The 22,615-nt window shown below is 40.5% G+C and overlaps 1 protein-coding gene across 5 annotated transcripts in view; it reads left to right on the plus strand.

The window, feature by feature from the left end:
* DNM3 (dynamin 3) overlaps nucleotides 1-22,615 on the plus strand; it is a 546,523-nt gene that overhangs the window by 446,347 nt on the left and 77,561 nt on the right. For 3 of the 5 annotated variants that reach the window (XM_045084619.1, XM_045084617.1, XM_045084616.1), the window contains one exon: nucleotides 5,478-5,489. The exons of the other annotated variants lie outside the window; for them this stretch is intronic. In XM_045084619.1, the coding sequence (XP_044940554.1) occupies nucleotides 5,478-5,489 (12 nt within the window). The remainder of the gene's footprint in view (nucleotides 1-5,477; nucleotides 5,490-22,615) is intronic. 5 annotated transcript variants of the gene reach the window in all.

The following is a 22,615-nucleotide window of genomic DNA, read 5'->3' on the forward strand; positions in this document are numbered from 1 at the left end:
GTGGCAGAGTATTATAGGAAGCTACTCCTGTGTTCAAGCAGAGGTTTTAGGGTCAAACTACTGAGACTGAAATTCTAGAAGTTCGCATGTAAGTTGTGAGACCTCTAGCCTTTTTGTTTCAAAATTGCCATTTCTAAAAGGGAAATTTCAGGAGTCTCCTACAGCTTGGTTGACAGGATTAAGAGAAAATGCAGGGATAGCATGGAACAGATGGGCACAAGTAAGCACTCCATTTATGGTGGTGATGATAATTACCATTCTCATCATGGACTGCTTTCTTCAACAAGTAGGTGAGAGCTCAGTGTGGATATTATAGTGTAGCCCAATGAGATCATAAATACTTTATGCTATTTTCTATTTCTAAATAATGTTTGGTTGTATAAAATGTTTATGTATGGGCGTATGTTTTCCTACCATGCAACAGTAATGTTTGTGAAAGTTTTTTTTTTTTCAGTCGTGCTTTTATCAAACGCACTAGACAAGTTTGCTATTGAAAGAAATTAGGTAATGCATCTCCTCCGAAGGAAAACTGTCTCAGAAAAGTAAAATCACCTCCCTATCTCTGGTGAACGGTGTTTCATAAATCTGGATTTTCCTGTGTCCATAGCTCTGCACGCCAGCAGGCGGTCAATGGAATATTGGCTATTTTTTATCAGAATACTCAATTTCCAGCGAATCTAGAGTTGTCCTACACAATCTATTTGATTCTTTCTACATCATTCTTGTTTATAAATATGCTTTTGGTACAGTTGCTTGGAAGGTTGAGACAAAGGGGTTTTTTACTATATGCCAAAGACACGACAGGAAATGAAACTTGGCAGTAGGCCATGAACATTGCTTTTCTCAGTTTTCATCATAAACAATATTTGCATTTCTTATGCACCATGTAGTTCTGGAGGTTACATTAAACGATTGCTTGACTTTCAGACTTTAAATGGCAGCTAACTGCTGAAAGCAATCTGAGTAGAATGCTTGTGTCAACATTCATTTTGTGAGCATGCTTCGATTTGGGGGGAAGGATACTTTGGGGTATGGTTACTCCTAATTTAGAAGGATTTGATGAAAAAGTCAGATTAACCTAATAACAGATGTCTCTCTGTAAGTGAATTTTTAGGACTTCTGGTGTGTCATTTAGGTTTTATATCAATAAACCATTGAGTTGACAACAAATCAATCACTATTCTAAAAATGAAACATTTATTTATCATTCATGGGCGTAAGTCTAGACTCAAGAAGTTCTGCTTTCTATACAAAACACGTCTATGTTGACTGGGGAAACATCTACAAAGATCATTTTTAAGAATTGTGTAATTTTGGCTTCCTTTTGATAAATAGCCATCACCCCCATTTTGGTTTTGTATAAACGTTTTTTTCAACTAAGATTGCCCACTTTTTATGACATGCTTTTCCTTATATTTTTCCTATCATGTCCACAAGATGGAATGTTTCTGTGTCACTTGCATCACAGTATTGGCTCTGCTACCTGGTGTTTTCTGTCCCTCGGGTTGTTTCTCTTGGAGTGTTCACGGGTTTTTTTTTCTTTCTTTATCTTCCACTCTCTTCTCTCCCTTCCTTCCCTTCATCCATCACTGTTATTGTAGACTCGAGAAATTCTAATATAAAAAGATGTACTTCTTACTTTATAAGAGTTTCAAGTCTAGTGGAAGAGAGGGCTGCAAATAAATAATTACAACGTGGTAAGCACAACAGTGGATATCTGTATAAAAGGCAACAGCCCAACTTGATTTCTATATGGACTTTCTAATTACCTTTTGTCCCTTAATCTTTTTGGATCCAAAGGAAAATGTAGACTTCACATTAGAGCAGTGTGATGTGTGGCCCTAAAATGGAAATAAGGAGTCCTGGATTTAGGTTCCAACTATGACACTGTTGAGTGGTTAGGTCCTCTTTCTGAGAAGTCATAGTACTTTAAAAATGTATTGAAATCTGAATTTGGATTTAGATTTTTGAGTGGTTAGGTCCTCTTTCTGAGAAGTCATAGTACTTTAAAAATGTATTGAAATCTGAATTTGGATTTAGCAGAGTTTTAGTTCTTTAACTACTCTTTCCTTTGGCCATTAAATTAAAATTATAACCACTATACAATTTTATATTGTCAAATAATTGAATTGCTACAAAATGTTGAAGTAAAGGTGTTCCTAATGGAATTAGTTCATAGTATTTGGGTTTTTTTTTAACTAATGGAGATAAAAAGTATGTGTGTGCCAGTATCATAGGCTACAATCAAAGAACTTTTAAAAGATTATTTACAGGAAAAAAATGTGTGTACATGCATCAGTAGGTGTGAATATGCATAAATGTAGATTTCACTAGATATCTAAAGAATGTGACATAGAAAATGATGGACTTTTCTGGCACAGTTTTGTCAGCTAACGGCATGACTTAAATTGTGTATAAACACTAAAGAATTCCAAATTCTTTGGAACATTTTGTGTGCAGAGAAACGAGGCAGACTTTAAGCCTGACCTGCTCACGTTTGAATCCCGATGCCTCTACTTACTGGCCGTGTGGCTCAGGCAACTTACTTAGGTCTTCAATTGTTTATTCTTTTTCTTAAACTCAGAATAATGCTACCTTCCCCTGCCTGACTTTAGAGGATTAAGTGAGCACTGTTGCTGCCCGTGGGTGAATGTGCTCAATGCCACGTAGCCTTTATTATGATGAAAAATTATTAATGGTCCATGAAGCCCCAATTCCCAGTGTAGCGGTTCATTTTTCTTTGCAAAGTACCAGCAGGACTTGGGCACGTGAAGGAGAATTTCCTCACGTGTTGGCCGAGGAGGCAGGATTGCCTACGGGGTGTCTTGGGGTTGGGCTGCCCTGGAGCCAGGCCGGCTTGGAAGGCTCCGTTGGTCGGTTTGTCCGTCAGGAGTGAGCCCAGGGGGCCGTCTGTCGGGGAGAGTGAGGACCCACGAGCCTGCCCTCTGGTGCTGGCCCACGGGCTTCCTGAAAGAAGCAGCCTTCAGAGTACTCGGCGCCCCGGAAATAAATGTGGTGCAAATTCCGCCTTGCCTGTTTGTTACATTGCGCACGTCAGGATTTCTGAGGGATTCCCGCAGCCGGACGGTCCTCCGCCCCCAGGCACGAGTGAAGTGAGGAGAAAAGGCGGCAGGACGTGAACCTCCGGATTCCAGGCTTTGCCAGGCCCGGTGAACGCCTCTAGGGCGGCTTTGGAGACTTCAGACATTCTTGGTGGAAAGACTCTAAAACTGAATGTTTCTCTGTGGCGGATAATCACTGGCGGGGGGAGGGGAGGGGTGGTCTGCGCATCGTCCGCGGGCGAGAAGACGGCTGTGGGACGCCCCCGGCCTGCTGAGGTGTCGCGTCGCCGGACCCGCGCTCACGCACGCGCACTCACTCAGCGCCTCCACCGACTCGGACGAGGCCCGCACTGGCCCGGCCGCCGCTCGCTCTCGGCGCGTCCGCACGTCAGGCCGCCACGTGGCCGGCTCTGCAGTGTCGCCGTCCTTCCGGCGAGGCGCTGGCCGCGGTGAGCCGTCCGTCGCCGTCGGAGGGAGCGGTGGCTCAGTGCGGTCCACCTCCCGGCCGCCGGCGCAGGACACCGTCGGGGAATGACCGGAGGAAACCAGAAATGGCCAAGCCAGCCGCGCCCTCCACGTGGGGGTTTCTCGTAGTTAAGGATCGAGGCCCCCTGCCCTGTGACGTCATCGTTGTCCCCACACGCAGAACCGTGGGCCTCAGAGCAGGGCAACCCCGTATTGCCCACGCAGACGGACGCGGTTGCACCCGAACGTTGCCGCAGCTTCGCGGAAGCTGCGCGGCGGGGGGCCCAGCGACCCCCGTGCGCCTGCGCACTGGCCGCCGCGCCGCCCTCCCCGGAGAGCAGCGTCCTGTCACTCTCTGACGGTCCGACGGAGCTCTGCTCCTGACGAAGTTCCGGGCATCTCCCCCGCCCCCTGAACGGTTGGCGTGTCCTTCCAGAGACGCTTCCTCCTCCCCTCATTCATCCTCGTGTCCGTGCGTGTGTCCCACGAGGGCCGGGGATGGGAACGGCGACGCCAGGGCGACGCCCCACGCCACGAAGCTGCCCCCGCTGTCGCCTCAGTGTCCGTAAACTTGCGTTCTGTCCTTACGGGCCCTGATGGCCGCGGCGGGCCTCGGACGGGTCGTTTCCCCGGAGTCACCGCTTGGCGCGGTTTGTTTTTTGTTTTTTTTTTTTTTAAGATTTTATTTATTTGGCAGGTCACAAGCAGGCAGAGTCCGGCAGAGAGAGAGGGGGAAGCAGGCTCCCCGCTGAGCAGAGAGCCCGATGCGGGTCTCGATCCCAGGACCCCGGGACCATGACCTGAGCCGAAGGCAGCGGCCTAACCCACTGAGCCACCCAGGCGCCCCTTGGCGCGGTTTTTAAGAAAATCCCCTCCCCGGTGGTTGCCGCCTTGCCCCGTCGGAAAGTCGCTGTGCGGCGCGTCTCCCCGCACGCCCGCCGTGGGCGCCGCAGCCGCGTCTCCCGCCGCGCTCCGCCCGCCGCACACCTGCACACGCTTCCCTGACAGCCCTTCCCCTGCGCCCCAGGCCCCGGGGGAAGAGCGCGGTCTGTTCCCTGCCCGCATCCCATCCCGTCGTCCCCGCAGGATCTGACCTCGCAAGGACTCGGGCTGCCCTGGGAGTAATGAATCACCGCTTTATTTTTTCGTCCATGCGGGAGTTAAGTCGTGCGACGTGAGTCGCCGCCCCGTGGCTGCGGGGGACCGCAGAGCCGTTCGCCCGTCGCGGGTCGCGGGCCGCGCTCCGCGTCTCCGTCCCGAGTGTCTCTTGCAGAGATGACTGCGTGTGTCGGCGACTGACCTTCGAGAGCCATTTTCTTGAACGCGGCCCGGTGTTTACTGTGGCCTCGTCCCCGGTCTACAGCTGTGGCTCCCTCGTCCCCGGTCTACAGCTGTGGCTCCCGGGCCCGCCCGAGCCAGGACGCGCGCGGGTGCGCTCGTGACTCGGCCCGCTTACCGCGTCTCCGCAGAAGCACCCACTCCTTTCCCCCCGCGCTGGCCCTTTCTTTTTCCACCTTCTTGCACACCAGGGGCGCAGCGTCTGTTGAAAAACGCCCGGCTGACGAAATCTTCCACCGCTTGGCTGTCGGAGGACGGCCGTCGGGACGGGCAAGCCGACACACGGGCTATTTTGCCTTTCGTGCTGACGGTCACTCGTTACCCGCTCAGAGCAGGGCTTTTTGGCCCGGTCCCCATCCTCCAAGGATTCCGGGTAGAAAGAACGGGGGAGATCTCGGTCATGATTTTCGGCCGTTATAAATACATGATTTCATTTCATATAAGTGGGTTCTTTGATTTGCCCACGGGCTCTGGGTGTTGTATGCATGTACGGGATGTCAGCGGATAAAGTATTTGTTTTGATTTTGTTCTAGCGTGAAAAACCTTAGAATCTTTAAGTGTATGTTTAACGTGTTTCTTTTTCTTTTTCCTTCCTTGCGGCTGCGTGCACAGGGGAACAACAAAGTAAGTTCTTGGTCCCTCTGTGGCTTCTCCTGCTCTCCAGCTCCCACTCCCCCGCCGCATGTATCTTGGCAAGAGCGTTGCTGTGCACGTTGCAATGACTGTTGTGTGTAGCCGCGCGCCGGTGGTCTAGGCCTTGCACATTCCGGGGGAAGTACGCGTCGGGACTACCCTAAGGGCTGCTCCGTTTTGACCTTTGGGAAGGGCAGTGTTAGGTTCCTCAGGGCTGGCTGTCGGGGGGTTCAGAGAGGTTGATGATATAAGGAAGGAGGTCGACACCGAGAGCAAAGATTATGAAGATTGAATAATCAGGGCTCTCCCACAGAAAGGGCGCAGCAATCTCATGGAACTCAGGGCAGCGAAGTTTTTGACCAGAAATCAAAGCTCTCACATTAACGTGCAGTTATAAAAGCCCCAAGCTGAAGTCTTAAATAGCAGGACGGCTGGCTGTGCTGGTGCAAGTGAACTAGATCAGGGCTCGGGCTTTGAAGGGGCCTTAAAATGGATGGAGGGGGGGGGGGTTCCTCATTTGACTTGGCTTCTGCTCCCTGATGCGTTCCAGCTGGACGGAAGCAGGAGGGTGTGGGGCATGGAGAAGGCCCGAGTGTGCTGGTGGCTTTGTGAAACCGAGCAACACTCACCGATGGTGAAAATTATCTTAATGCTGTCACTGCTGTTAGAGAAACGAGCATTGTACTCATTTGTACGGTGGCTGGCTTGTTTGCATTTAAATTCAGTTCTCCCAGAAGATTGGAACTACTTCTCACTTGTAGTTAGGCAAGAGGGTCTTAAGTTGAGCAGGGTGATTTGTTTTTCCTGTTTTCTGTGGAGAACTATTAGTGTTTCATCCTACCAGGTGGCCCACTTAAAATGGGCTTCATTGAATACAATAGGAATTGAAAAGAATCTGTTCTATAAGGGGCTGCCTGCATATTTAAGCCAGCTGGAATTCATCAAAATTGCTGTTCATAAGCCATACGTATAGAATGTAAAACAAATGTGGGAAATCTTGCAGTTTAATCTGATGGAATGTGCTGTTATAGAACATGTTGAAGTCGTGGTTGGTATTGAAAATGTGTCCCTTTATGAATTTATGTCTGGGTAGAACTGCTTGTGACCCAAGTAATAATGTTTAATAAAGTTAAAAATACTACAAGAAAAGTACGAGATAGACATTTGTGACAAAAGAGGCAGTAAATTCTCTCCATGTTTTAAAAACGCCAGGTAGCTTATGAAATTAGAGCTTTCTTACGCAAAGTGAAGGATACTATGTCTACCCTAATACTACCATTGTTAGAAAAAAAACATTTGAACGAAATATAAAAACTCATATTTTGGTTCTTACAGCCTATGATGTATTTCAGTTCTTGGGTAGTAAATATGTCTGATCTGGTCGTTTCTATCGAGTCTCTTATCTAGAATTTCATGGGCTCCATCTCTCGTTTGTTTGTTAAATACCATGAGCTAATTATGCGTGCGCTGACTGATGATCCGGGAGCCAGCTGCTGTCGTTCTGGGGGGAGTGCTAACCCTTAGACCACTCGAAAAGCATTAATGATTTGCCTCTTTCCTAGTGATTCGCTGATACCTTACAGGGTTTTGTAAAAGCCCCAAAAGAAAATACTTCTCTAAAGGACTTGTCCATTTATTGTGTCTTCTTGGTCAAGTTCTTCTGGGCGATGTTCGCTTTAATAGAGTTTACCAATTTTCAGATAATTATAGTGCAATAGCAGTGAAACCCCGCCATCTAAGCTGCTGCTCCTACGGGTACGTCCAGGATGTGGCAGAAGACTTTCCGCGGTCTTCAGGGTCCTGGAGCCACCATCTGCATCATGAAGACTCTGAGGGGGTGTCCTCAGGTGCCAGAGGCTCAGCTGAGGAGTGTTAAAGACCTGGGCACCGAGGGTTTTGGTTTTTAATAGAAGAGTGGCTACTTTGGAGGTTCTGGTATTTATTGCCCTTATGCCTTAATTTTTCATTGTTTATGTTATGAATGGTGGAAAACTGCAATGCTAATACTTTTAAAATCCGATCATTATACTGACCATGCGCTCTGGCACGAAAGAGCCTCCTGAAATCACAAACAGCCCATCTGCATGCTATTTTCCGTGCGCTTAGAATTTCAGTATAAATGGAAAACATTGGAATACAAGCTGTGCTGTCTCCAGAGTATAGATCTGGAGTCTTCAAAAGGAGAGAATGAGATTCTTTTTTCCCTCTGATTCTGGAATGCTTGTTCTGAATTGTCCCCAAGGCAACATACCTAACTTGTTGCCTGCCCTGTGCTTGAGCCAGCTGTAAAAGGTGACTCATTTTAGACTCACAATGGCTAATTGTTTACTTAGGGAATGGCATTTTATTATTTATGATATTAACCAGACTCTAATGAGAATGAAGTCTGCTAAATTAATGTTTCTTTAGAGCAGGGTGAATGAATTCATCATCCCACATACATTATGTGCAAACACACACACACACACACACACACACAAGTAGGTGTATATTCTGAAGTGTATGGAATAAGCTACTGTTCATTTTCTCAGTAACAACTAAGCTGATCTGCTTCATTGTCCATTAGGTTATACTTTGGGTTTAGGATCTAATCCTCTAAACTCCAAGGAAGCAAACTTTCATGATAGATGCACCTTTAGATTTATATTATGAGGGAGTGATACATCCAGGTTCATATTCCTCTTTGAACAATTGTATGTATTTTGTTATTTTTCCTTAAAAAGCATATTTTCCTTTTCTGCAGAGATCACAGTTGCTTGGAAAAAAAAAAAATCCTTCCAGGCCCGTTACTTATTTTTCCTTTTGAAAATGTTTTTCTGTTGGCATAGTGATACTCTGAATTGCTTAGGGTAGAGTCTGTCTCCTCCTCAGAGGGGTTTCCCTGAACTGTGGATTCCAAGTCCATGTCTGCATGAGGGAGACAGAGTCTGGGACTTCATGAGTCACTTTGGGGAATGTGAAAACATATGTACAGTAATGGGGTTGGGAGATGTTGTTTTTGTTCTTTTTCTTAATTTGTTGTACACAAATAGAAAAAAGTCATTTGCAGAACTGAGGCCTTCAGGTCAAACGTAATCTCCATGTCTCTTGTCCTAGAAAGAAGACATTTAATTTCCTTATTTAATTTGATGCCCTCTCTTGGTAGGCATTTCTAGGAATATAATAGACTTTTAATTTTATTTCTTTATTAAAGACTTCAGGTTGTTGAAAATCTTTGATAGGGCAAATTACAGGTAAAGAAATACTTAAAATAGTAAGGAATAAAATTCTATAACAAAAGCTCTCAAGTTTTTTAATGATGTTGGTACAGAAACATAAATGAAAACTAAAAAGAGAGAGAGAGAGAGAGAAATCCTGCTGAATCCAGAAATGAATGCTTCAAAAAAATTTTAAGTTATGGGGAAAAGCTATATTTAATCTCTTAATCTCTATGAATCTTTTGAAAGAGAGATCTACTCCTTTTTTACTTCAGTCTTCTTAAAGTATAGGATTCTCAAATTTTTTCTGGCAGAAGTATTAAGTTGACCACCTCGTTTAGAGAGAAGGAACATTTGAAAAGGAGAAATAGAACCAAAACATGCTAAAACAGTTTTTTTTTTAAACTAAGTGTTACATTCTGGTTAAGTTAAATGCAACAATAGAACACACATTGGAGGGCTTTGCTGTTTATGAAAAGAAAGGAAAATCAGATTTAAACACTTGTTTTTAGATTTAAAAAATACTTTGGTGATTTCCAAACATATTCAACAAGACAAGTGGACACGGTTGGCCTCCATTAATGAGAAAAGTAGTTATTACCTTGAGTATTTATTTTGGGGATCCACTGGATTCCAGAAGTCATTTGCAAAGATATCACCAAAATATCACCAAAAATATATCATACTGAAAAATTTAGATGTTAAATGCATGATAATTTGTCCTGTCTCTTACGCCAGGCCTTGAACTCCTAAATTCTTGCCTTTGGTTGAAGCTGAGAGACTATAGATAACCCTGAAAACCCATCACCAAACCTATAAAGAAACAGACAATACAGTGCAATAATGTATATTTCCTTTATAATATTTAAAATATGTGTAAGTACAAATAAGAACATTCTAAGCACTTTAGGTATCATGAGCTCCACCTGGGTTTTCTATTTTCTTTGAATAACATATAGGCTGAGCCCATCTGATTTGCTTAATTTATGCATAACCCAATAAGACTCTCATTAAAGTGAAGAGAAAAGATGAAAACTTACTGGCCTCAAAGTGTTATTTTAGTTCCATGTGCATATAAAAATGAATGGTCTGTCTCAATCTTCGCAACACCAATAAGCCTTTGCTTCTTTTTTGGCAAACCTATGTTAAAAGACCATTGCTTAAAGCTTAGTTTTTGAACACTCCCTCCCCCACCCCCCACTGAACTTTTATCTTAATCAGCTGGAGCAAAAGGCAGTTCAATTGGAGGCAGAAGACTTTGAAAGTAAGTTGTGATCTATATTAGGTTTCCAAATTTATTAATCTTGCCAGACAGACTCTATAAGAATTGATCTGTTGCTGGGAGAGCTCACAGTGGGTGGTAGGAGGGGGCCTTCTGAAGGGTATATGGGCCTTATGTATAGATTTTATTTCCTCCATTGTTTTCAAAATAAGTGACTTCGCTCTAGTTGATGAGAATAATTTTGTCTTCATAGCTTTTTTTGACATATTCTGAGTATTCTTTTTAAAATTTTATGTCCAATGTAGTTAAAATACCATGTTAATGTATATTAGTTCCACATGTACAATGTAGTGATTGAGTATGGTGGTTCAACAGTCCCATACATCACCTGGTGCCCATCCAGACAACGGTGCTCCTTAATCCCCATCACCTGTCGGCCTATATCTTTTTTTCCCCTTTGTTTGCTGTTTTGTTTCTTAAATTCCACATGTGAATGAAATCAAATGGTATTTGTCTCTCTCTGGTTCATTTCACTTAGTCTCTAGTCCATCCATGTTGCTGCAAACGGCAGGATTTTGTTCTCTTTTATGACTGAATAATATTCCCTTGTATGTACACCACATGTATATCCATTCACCTGTTGATGGACACCTGGGCTGCTTCCGTAGTTTCACCATTGTAAATCATTCTCCAATAAACATAGGGGTGCATATATATCCGTTCAAATGAGTGTTTTTGATTTCTTTGAGTAAATACCCACTAACATGATTACTGGATCGTCGAGTAATTCTATTTTCGATTTTTTTGAGGAAGCTTCATACGCTCTTGCACAGTTGCTACACCAGTTTGTGTTCCCACCAACTGTGCATGAGGGTTTCTTTTTCTCCTCCTCCTCCTCCTCAATACTTGTTTCTTGAATTTTTGATTTTAGCTATTCTGACAGGTGTGAGGTGGTATCTCATTGTGGTTTTGATTTGCATTTCCCTGTTATTGAATGGTGTTGAGCATCTTTTCATGTGTCTTTTGGCCATCTGGATGTCTTCTTTGGAGATGTGTCTGTTCGTGTGTTCTACGCACATTTTACTGGTTCATTGTTGTTTTTTTTTTTAAATGTGTATTGGGTTGTATAAGTTCTTTATTAATTTGAATACTAACCCTTTATTGGATATGTCATTTGGTATCTTCTTATCTTCTCCCATTTGGTAGGTTGTCTTTGGTTTTGTTGGCCATTTCTTTTGATGCACAGAAGCTTTTTATTTTGATGTGGTCCCAATAGTTTATTTCTGCTTTTGTTTCCCTTGCCTCAGGAAACATATCTAGAAGATATTGCTATGACCAATGCCAGAAAATTAGTGCCTGTCCTCTCTTCTAGGGCTTTCATGGTTTCAGGTCTCACATTTAAGTCTTTCATCCATTTTGAGTTTATTTTGTGTGTGGTGTAAGAAAGTGGTTCAGTTTCATTCTTCTGCTTATAGCTGTCCAGGTTTCCCAACACCATTTGTTGAACAGACTCTCTTTTGCCCCTTGCATATTCTTGCCTCCTTTATCGAAGATTAATGGACCATATAATTGGGGGTTTATTTCTAGGCTTTCCATTCTTCTCTGTTGGTCTATGTGTCTGTTTTTGTGTCTGTTTAGATTACTGTGGCTTTGCAATGTAATTTGAAGTCTGAAATTACGATACCGGTTCTGTATTTCTTTTTCCAGATTGCTTTGGCTATTGCAGGTCTTTTGTGGTTCCACAGAGATTTTAGTATTGTCTGGTCTAGTTCTGTGAAAAAAAAAAAGTTATTTTGATAGGGATTACATTAAATGTGTAGATTGCTTTGGGCAGTATAGACATTTCAACAGTATTTGTTCATCCAGGCAATGAGCCTGGACTATCTTTCCATTACTTTGTGTCATCTTCAATTTCTTTTATCAATGTCTATAGTTTTCAGAGTATAGGTCTTTCACCTTTTGATGAAATATATTTCTAGGTATTTTATTATTTTAGGTGCAGTTGTAAACGGGCTTTTTAAAAATTTCCCTTCCACCACTTCACTATTAGTGTATAGAAATAGAAAAGAGATCTATACGTTGATTTTGTATACTGCAACCATACTGAATTCATTTATACATTCTAGTAGTTTTTTGGTAGAATCTCTAAGGTTTTCTCATACTTACGATACTATCATATCATCTGCAAACAGTGGAAGTTTTATTTCTTCCCCACCAATTTGGATGTTTGTTTGTTTGTTTTTAATTGTTTATTTTTTATTAACATATAATGGATTATTAGCCCCAGGGGTACAGGTCTGTGAATCTCCAGGCTTACACACTTCACAGCACTCACCAGAGCACATACCCTCCCCAGTGTCCATAACCCAGCCACCCTCTCCCCGCCCCCCTCCCCCCAGCAACCCTTAGTTTGTTTTGTGAGATTAAGAATCTCTTAAGATTTGTCTCCCTCCCGATCCCATCTTGTATCAATTATTCCTTTGCTACCCTCCAAACTCCCCATATTGCCTCTCCAATTCCTCATATTAGGGAGATCATATAATTGTCTTTCTCCGATTGACTTAATTTCGCTAAGCATAATACCCTCTAGTTCCATCCACGTCCTCGCAAATGGCAAGATTTCTTTTTTTTTGATGTCTGTGTAGTATTCCATTGTATATATATTTCACATCTTCTTTATCCATTCATCTGTTGATGGACATCTAGGTTCTTTCCATAGTTTCAATTTGGATGTTTTTAAATTTTTGTTGTCTGATTGCTATGGCCAAGAGTTCTAATACTATGTTGAGTAAAACTGGTGAGAGTGAACTTTCTTGTATTGTTCCTGACATTTGGGGAAAAACTCTGTTTTTCTTCATTACGTATGATGTTAGCTGTGTGCTTTTCATATATGGCCTTTATTGTGTTGAGATATATTCCTTCTAAACCTACTTGGTTGAGGGTTTTTATCATGAATGGATGTTATACTTTGTCAAATACTTTTTCTGTGTCTATTGAAATGATCATATTTTCTCTTTTCTTATTGATGTAATATATTGGTTGATTTATAAATATTGAACCACCCTTGCATCCCAAGAATAAATCCCACTTGAGCCTGGTGAATGATTGTATACAACAATTGTATTGTTGGATTCGGTTTGCCAATACTTTGTTGAGGATTTTTTCGTCTGTATTCATCAGGGATGTTGGCCTGTAGTTGTCTTTTTAGTGTAGTGTGTTTATCTGGTTTTGGTATCAGGGTAATGCTGGCCTCATAAAGTGAATTTGGAAGTTTTCCTTCCTCTTCTATTTTTTGAAAAAGTTTGAGAAGAAATAGGTATTAACTCTTCTTTAAATGTTTGGCATAATTTACCTGTGAAACTTTCTGGTCCTGCATTTTTGTTCATTGGCAGCTTTTTATTTACTGATTGTTGGTAATTGGTCTGTTCAAATTTTCTGTTTCTTCCTGCTTCAGTTTTGACAGTTTATATGTTTCTAGGAATTTATTCATTTCTTCTAGGTTGACCAATTTGTTGGCATACAATTTTTCGTGATCCTCTCTTACAATCCTTTGTATTTCTGTGGTATTTGGTTATGTTCCCTCTTTCTTTTGTGAAATGAAACTCTCTTATTTTGATGAGTCTGGCTCAAGGTTTATCAATTTTACTGATCTTTTCAAAGAACCAGCTCCTGGTTTCATTGGTTTGTTCTATCATTTTCTTAGTTTCAATATCATTTATTTCTGCTCTAATCTTTATTATTTCCTTCCTTCTGCTGGTTTGGGGTTATGCTTGTTCTTTTACTAGCTCCTTAAGTGTACGTTTAGGTAGTGTATGTGAGACTTTTCTTGCTGCTTTAAGGTAAGCCTGTATTGCTATCAGCTTCCTCTTAAAACTGTTTTTGCTGCATCCCAGAGATTTTGTACCATTGTGTTTTCATTTTCATTTTCCTTGAGGTAATTTAAAAAACAAAATCTTTTTAAGTACTCTCTACACCAAACCTGGGCTCAAACTTACGACTCTAAGGTGCAAAGTCAGATGCTCCGTGGACTGAGCGAGGCAGGCAGCCCTCCATGTAATTTTCTATTTCTTCTTTGGTTGCTTGGTTGACCCATTCATTATTTAGTAGCATGTTTAACCTCCACGTTATTTGTGCTTTCTCCAGACCTTTTTTTTGTGGTTGATTTCTAGTTTCATAGCCCTGTGGTCAGAAAAGATGTATAGTATTACTTCAGTCTTTTTGAATTTGTTGTTTTTTTGGTAGCCTTATATGTGATCTGTTCTGGAGAAGTTCTGTGTTGACTTCAAAAGATTGTGTATTCTGCTCTTTTTGGATTGAATGTTGTGAATGTATCTGTTAAATCCATCTGATCTAGGGTGTCATTCCAAATCTCTGTTTCTGGGATGCCTGGGTGGCTCAGTGGGTTAAAGCCTCTGCTTTCGGCTCAGGTCATGGTCTCTGGGTCCTGGGATCAAGCCCTGCATCAGGCTCTCTGCTCGGTGGGGAACCTGCTTCCTCCTCTCTCTCTCTGCCTGCCTCTCTGCCTACTTGTGATCTCTGTCAAATAAATAAATAAAATCTTTATTTAAAAAAAAAAAACAAACTGTTTCCTTGTTGGTACTCTATTTGGATGACATAAGTGGGGTGTCAGAGTCCCCTACAGTTATTGTATCACTTATGAGTTAGTACCTTTATGCCTGTTATGTATTTTTATGTATTTGGGTACTCCCATGTTGGGTGCATAAATATTTAGAGTTGTTATAACTTCTTGTTGGATTGTCCCTTTTGTTATTATATACTGTCCTTGCCTCTTGTTACAGTCTTTGTTTTGAAGTCTGTTTTGTTTGATGGAAGCATTGCTCTCCCAGTTTCCTTCTGACATTCATTTGCACGATAAGTGTTTCTCCATTCCCACACTTGGAGTCTACATGTGTCTTCAGGACTTAAATGAGTTTCTTGCAGGCAAAAACCTATTTTTTTTTTAGATTTTTATTTGTTTATTTGACAGACAGAGATCACAAGTAGACAGAGAGGCAGGCAGAGAGAGAGAGAGGGAAGCAGGGCCCCCACTGAGTAGAGAGCCCGATGTGGGACTCGATCCCAGGACCGCGGGATCATGATCCAAGCCAAAGGCAGCGGCTTAACCCACTGAGCCACCGAGGCGCCAAAAATCTATTTTTTAAATCCAGCCTGTCATCCCGTGTTTTCATTGGAGTGTTTATATGTGTGTGTGTTAATTCTAAGTAGTTATTGGCAATTATGCATTTATTGCTATTTTGTAACTTGTTTTGAGGTCGTTTTTTAGTTGTCTGATCCTTTCCTGTTATCTTTCACGGTTTGCTTACTTTCTTTAAAGTTATACTTGGATTCTTTTTTCTCTTTTTTTTGCACATCTATTCCTGGTTTGAGTTGTGGTTACCAATAGGTTTGTAGATAACATCTGCCTATAGCAGCCTCTGCTAAGTTGATGGTCACGTAAGTTTGAGCTTATTCTTTACTCCTCTCCCTGCCACATTTTTGGTACATGATGTCATACTTTACATCCTTTTATTGTGAGTCCCTTGATTGATTCTTACAGATCTGCTCATTTTCACTGCTTTTCCGCTTCCGACGTTTTTTTATTCTTATGGTCTTTCCTTTCCACTCCGAGTCCTCGTCAAACAGTTCTTATGGGCTGGCTTAGTGGTCATGAGCTCCTTTAGCTCTTGTTTGTCTGGAAATTCTTTCTCTCTCCTTCTATTCTGAATAATAGATTTGTTGGACAGAGTATTCTTGGCTGCAGATCTTTCCTTTCAGCACTTTGAAAAGTCTGCTGATGGCCTTATGGAGAGTCCCTTCTTTCTCCTGCTTCTTTTAGAACTCTGTCTCGCTCCTTTTGGCCACTTTAATTACTACGTGTCCCCACTACGTTCCTCCCTTTCTATGATCTTTGACGTGGCTTCCTCTCTACCTTTAGTTGTGGAGCGCATTCTGCCAGTCTTCAGATCATTTTCCGGCTTAATTACACTGATGTGAGTGTATCTAGTTGTATCTGTGGAGCAAAGTGAGTTTTGGGTCCTCTGACTCTGCCAACTCTGCCCTTCTCAATAGTTTCTCTCACAGTATTTTAAACATCTTTTTGTATGCTGATATTTTTGAATGGAATTGGTTTGGATGGAAATTTTTTTAAAGATTTTGCTTATTTACTTATTTGATATAAAGAAAGCAAGCACAAGCCTGGAAGTGGGAGAGGGAAAAGCAGGTTCCCCACTGAGCAGAGAGCCCAGCCCAGCCTGATGTGGGGCTCAATCCCAAGATCCCGCAATCATGACCTGCGCCAAAGGCAGATGCTTAATCGATTGAGCCACCCAGGTGCCCCAAAAGGAAAATTTTTATACCTCTCGTTTGAAAACATGTTATGGTCAAGTATGATTTTAGAAATTCTAATGTGATAAGTTTGGGTTTGAAATTTAAAAGCCTACAGAAGCATTTTTACCAAAAAGTATAAATTAATTTTTTATTAATTTATCTTTATGTGATTATCATACTATAGAGTGAAATACCAGAATCATTAGAGTTGTAAGAGTTTAAAATTTTTCTCCCTACCTTTGGCAGATCAACTGGACAAAAACTAAAATGAAAAAGCATTTGATTATTGTAAAAAATAAGGTCAATTCAAAAGATCTGTGGGTGTTTGTTTTTTAGATATATAAATACTGGATATCTGATAAGCTACAAAAGCTGTAGAAAACTAGACATACACAGCAAACTTTAAGTATAAAAGCTGATCTATTCTGAAAAAGAAAATATACTCCAAAATGGATCCAAATAGAAATCAATACTTAACAAAGTATTTGGGCCATAATAACAATGAAAATACCGAACGGGGTGCCTGGGAGGCTCAGTCAGTTAAGTGTTTGTCTTCAGCTCAGGTCATGATCCGAGGGTCCTTAAATGGGGCCCTCCATTGCGCTCCCTGCTCTGTAGAGAATCTGCTTCTCCCTCTTGCCCTCCCCCCACTCCTTCTCTCAATCTCTTTCTCTCTCTGTCTCTCAAATAAAATAAATAAAATCTTTAAAAGAAAAAAAAAGAAAACACTAAGCAGGAAACATTGTAAGATAGAGCCAATGCTATACACAGAGAAAAACTAATTATTTTAAAATCATTTTTAATGGAAGTAAATAAATTTAAAAGGTTGGAAAGTGAGCAACAACAACCAAAAAAAAACTAAAGAAAAATTAATAAAGATTAATGAGTTGGAAAATAATGAAAGAAAAATATGAGAGCTTAAGTTACATACAAATTTAAAGCTTCTGTATGATACAGAAGACAATAAACAGTTAAAAAGCAAATGACAAATTAGTAAAATATTGGAGCATGTATGACATTCAAGGGATTAAATATCCTCAAAATAGAAATGTTTCTATTTAATTTGTTTAAAACAGAACAAAAACCTATTAGAAAAAAAAGAAAGCTGACCAAATCTGTAGACATTCATTTAATACCATACGGGGCGGGGGGTAGGGGAAAGGGTTGCTCTAAAGTCTAGTTTCATGAGCAAACAAGAATTGTGAATTAGAATAGCCAGCATTGTTTTTGACCTTTCAAAGTAGGAGAGGTGTGAAAAGAATATGGTCATGATGTATAGCCGTGAGGCAGCTGTCCTTGTATACAAGATGCTGCACAGTGTAGGTGCTGCCCCCCTGGAAGGCAGCCAGTTGGTGTTACGTATCGAATGCTTTGGTTATATGCCAACCTATTGGCCAGGCAGTTCTACCCTTAAACATCTACTTTGATCGAATAATTCAATAATTGTGCAAATGTATTTGTTCAAAAATGACTTTAAAACATTATTCACAGTTATCAGTGTTTAAAAGCAGCATCAATATCTATCATGGATAATTGGTTTAATAGAGTATGGTAGGTACATCAATGAAATGCTTTGAAGCAAATTAAAAAAACATGTTAAGTATATATTGACTGCAATGGGATTTTCATGATAAATTAGCTGGGGGGGAAAAAACCTGTCATGGATAATATAATCCCATTTTTGCTTTAAAAGTTTTATACAGGATTATATCTATATTTATATATTTGCACATAGAAATCCTGAAAAGATACACACCAAATATTAATAGTATGGGCAATTTTAAATTTTGTTCCTGTATCATTTTCTCACATTCCTTGATAACTGTCTTTTGTGCAGTTTTCAAAAACAGGTTTTAAATACACCTTCGTTGTAACACTGTATGTCAACTATATTTCAGTAATAAAATTTCTTAATGAAAAAGAGAAAGATATTTAAGTGGAAGATAGTGAGAAGAAAGAAATATAAAATGCCAAAAATAATATTCAGAAGGAAAAATATAGAACATAAATAGATTAAACTTTATAAGAAAGTTAAAGATAATAATATAAATAGTGGAAATTAAGATCTAAGACTCTACAAATGTGGTATAATTGTGTAATCCTGTTACTATTATTCCATTTGTAATGAATATGTAGGGGTTTTTTACTTTATTTCCCTTTACTGTGGATGTACAAATATGTTATTTTTTTCCACTGAATTGCATATTGTTGAAGGATCGTGTTATGAGACTGACGCCTACATTCCCTCATTGCCTGGGGCTCTCAATAGTGCCTTTGTTTCACTCGCTCAAATTCCATAGTGCCCAGTCTCCCCGTATTCCTGGACCAATCTTTCTTCCTTAAATTCCATATCTGTACCTGTCAGCACCATTGCCCACTATGATGATGCTGTGCAAATGTACAAATACACACACACACACACACATATTTATGTATGTATATAAATATATATGTAAAATATATATAAATATATACAAAATATATATATATTTTTAATCTGAGGATTATTCAGGGAGCCATTTCATGACTTAATTTCTGGCCCTGTATCTTCTATTTTAAGAATCTAATTGAGGTTTAAAGATGATAACATATAATATGAAGCAAATGAATTCTGCAAAATTTAAATCCAAAAGTTGATTCATTTGCCTTGAATTCATTCATGTATGCAACAAAATGTATAATCTGAACGTTGAAAAAGCAGGATAACAGTTGAAGTCTTGAGGTCATAATTACAGTATCTACTAAGAAATGCTCCTCTTCGGGAGGGGAAAAAAACCCAAAAACCTCCTTTTGGTTTCAGAGTCATGATGGCTATTAAACAGTATTAGCTGTGTGTTGGCTAGGTACTCTACCAGACACTCCTGTTTGAGCAAGCACTAAACAGATTGGGGCGCCTGGGTGGCCCAGTCATTAAGTGTCTGACTTCTGCTCAGGTCATGATCCTAAGGTCTTGGGATCAAGCCCTGCTTTGGGCTCCCTACTTGGTGGGAAGCCTGCTTCTCCCTCTCCCACTCCCCCTGCTTGTATTCCCTCTCTCACTGTGTCTCTCTCTGCTCAATAAATTAAAAAAAAAAAAAAGACTAAACAGATTAAGGCTAGTGACTATTAAAACCAGTAACTTGAAAGATCAAGCCAGGTTTATGTAAAAAAAGGAAAGCTAAAATTGAAATGACATTTACAACATTTAGGACAGGCAGAGTTAATACTTTATTTGCTAAAGTTTAAAGAGTTCTTATAAACCAATAAGAATGGACACTAATAAAAACAACACACTGGAGTGGATTTGTAGGGAAGGTCAAGAGCCTGCCGGGGTAGTTCTGAGGAGAGATGATGGCTTGGGTTAGGGTCACAGCCGTGGAGATACTGAGAAGTGGTTGGATTTGGGATATACTTTGGTGGTAAAGCCAATCTTTTAAGATTTACTGATGGGTTAGACATGGAAAGTGAGAGGATGAGATCTTTAAGTCTTAGAAAGCAGGTACTTGTTAGTGCCATTTAGAAAGATGAGTAGTATGGGGAAAGGAAAAAATGGGATGGGTCGTATTGTTTTGACCCTGCTAAATTTGGGATGCGTCAAACACATCAGTGTTGAGTCAGGATAGGCTGAGTTCAGCTCCTGCAATAAACAGCTCTCTGAATCTTGTGGCTTCCTCCTGTGACATTTATTTCTCGATCATGCTGTACGCCCACCTCAAGTTGTTGGGGTCTCTACCTCTTGTTATTCTCAAGACTCAGACTGATCAGATTATTGCTGATCCCCACGGCACAGGAAAAGAATGAGCGGAGAGTCACAGACTGGCCATTAATGCTTCTGTCTGAATGTGATGTGTCATTTCCATACCCTTTTTATTATCCAAAGTGAACTATGTGGCCACACTAACTCCCAAATGGGCAGGGAGGTACCATATTATCAAGTCCTTGGAAGAAAACCTGATATTTGAATGACTCTCAGCATCCAAGTAGAGATGCCTTCTAGACAGTTAAATGTGCAAATCAGAGTGGAGAGGAGAGGGCTTCAGGCAGAGATTGGACATTGTGAGATATTAAAAATTTTGCAGCTAGGGATAAAGTATAGAAACCAAAGAGAAGAGAGCTGAGGACAGAATTCTCTCTCCTTTAGAAACACAGTAGAAGAGGAGAAACCACCTAAGGAGACATGGAAAGAAGATTCGTGGAAGTGCGTTCTCGAGTGTGCACATCCCCGTGTTTCTGCGTGTGTTTCTATGAGCGGAGAGAAAGGTGTAGGAGAAGGGTTTGAAGAAAAGCTAGGGGTATTTCTAACTTTTTTAGACACCCATGTACTAACTGATTTGTTAATGTACTCCTATATTATTTTCATAAACTTAGAAATTCAATAAGGTAAGGAAACTCTATACCAAAAAATGTGTGTTGTTTGGGGGTGGGGAGGAACAGTAACATTTAAGGAGGCTGGACAAGTGGGCATGGAGCACTCCATAGGCAGCGAGAAGGCCATCTGAATGTATGCCTGAGATCAGTTGGCAAATGACAATTGTTACTTAGAAGCCGTACGCTTGTACATTAAAAATTAGTCTGAGTGAATGGAGCCCAGAGACTGGTATTCCAGAGTGAAGCCTAAAATAAGTCACTTATTTAGGACTCCTTTTTTTGTTTGTTTTTTAAGAAACTGCGAAGAGGGACTAGCATATTTTAATTTATGACTCTGTTCCTTTCTAAAGCATTTTATTTTGTTTGTCCCAATCTGATGTATTTTATTTTAGTACAAAGTTAGGAATGGATTTCTCTTAATTATTGGGGTAAGCAAAATCTAGTATACAAAATTCTAAGAAGAAAACAGAATAGTACATAAATAAAGCTTTAGGAAATATATTTGTTTGCAGACCAACTAACTCAATCAGCCCTAAATTCAAAGACTAATGTTATTTAGGGCTATCTAATTGCATAACAAAATGGGGTATTAAAAACCAACTTTACATAATTATAACATACATTTTGAAGCATAAATTGCTATTCTGACCAAATTTAAGCGAAGAAAGTTCTAATTGGGGCATTTTCATTTTAGTCATTTTAGTAATTGGTCATTAGTCCTGCAATTTTTTGTTTTGTCACATGGCTTCGAAGAGAATTGGTGACACCAAGGAATAAGGCAAAACAACAATAAAAAAAAAATAAGAATATGATGTAAAGAGCAAAAATATAACTTAAAAAAAAAAAAAGGCTTCACCTGCTGAAATCTTTCTATCATTGCAATTATTCCCTCACATAAGAAACCAGGAAAAAGTCTTATTTCCACTTAACTCATTGGTTCTCAGCAAGGGATGATTTTGCTCCCTGGGGGACATTTGGCAATATCTGGAAATATTTTTGATTGTCAGACTGGGGAGGTACTACTGGCATCTAGTGGGTAGAAGCCAACAGAAGAAAGAATTATCCAGTCAAACATGCCGATAGTATCAAGGTTGATAGACCCTGACGTAGCTTGAAAGAAGCATGCAAAGTTCCCCTACACTAAAAATCTAACCTGTGGAGATTTACACCTCTGACCTTCATTAACTGAGCCCAGTTTCCTTAGGATTGGTGGAAGTCCTGGAATGTGCTCGGACTGCAGACTGTGAGCGTGTGCCGTCCACACTTCCTCTCTGCCTCCCCAGTATCTGCTTCATTTGAAAAATACTCCCTGTCCTTTGATGTGCTGGTTCGCCCAAGAAAGTCTGACAATAACCAAAGAGATTTGCCTACTTGGACTTGCATACTTGGTCAGGAGGTTCAGGGTCGAGGATTGTGGGTATTACAAAGAATTGCCTTTCCTAACGCTTTTTTGTGAACATATGTCTTTCATTAAATGAGTAAAACCCAATTTTTATAAATTTGGGTAACTTTTACATGCTTCCATTAAGAGCCAATTTCAAAATTAGAATTCCATGAAAACAGAAAAGTTAAAATATTTCTATATTTAAGCATTATAACAAGATATAAAAATAGACTCAGTTAGGTACAGTGAAAATCTGAGCCTTTATCAGAAAAGCCTTTTTAATGATCCAACCTAAACATCATCATTTGGCCCGTTTCATGTGGTCTAACAATTCAACTCACCGGTTGTCGAAGAGGACACTCTCTTGACCAAAATGTGAAATTTATTGTCTCTGAATCAGTTTTTTTTTAAAGATGGCCAGTACACCTAGACCCAGAGAGAAAGCAACCCGTGTCATTTGCTTGGCCCGTTTAGAGGGTTAGAGGAGCTGAGAGGGTTATAATTATGATGAACAATAAAAGGATGAAAGTATGTAACTTATAGTATTATATAGATTTATAGAATATGAGTACACACCAGGGAGGGGTGGCTGTCTTAAGTTTCAGCTTGGATTATATAAAGCAGCATCGTTCTTGTGGTC

The sequence above is a fragment of the Mustela putorius genome, unplaced genomic scaffold (genome assembly GCF_011764305.1).
Source record: "Mustela putorius furo isolate JIRA1106 unplaced genomic scaffold, ASM1176430v1.1 tig00000785_pilon_pilon_pilon, whole genome shotgun sequence".
Lineage (NCBI taxonomy): Eukaryota > Metazoa > Chordata > Mammalia > Carnivora > Mustelidae > Mustela > Mustela putorius.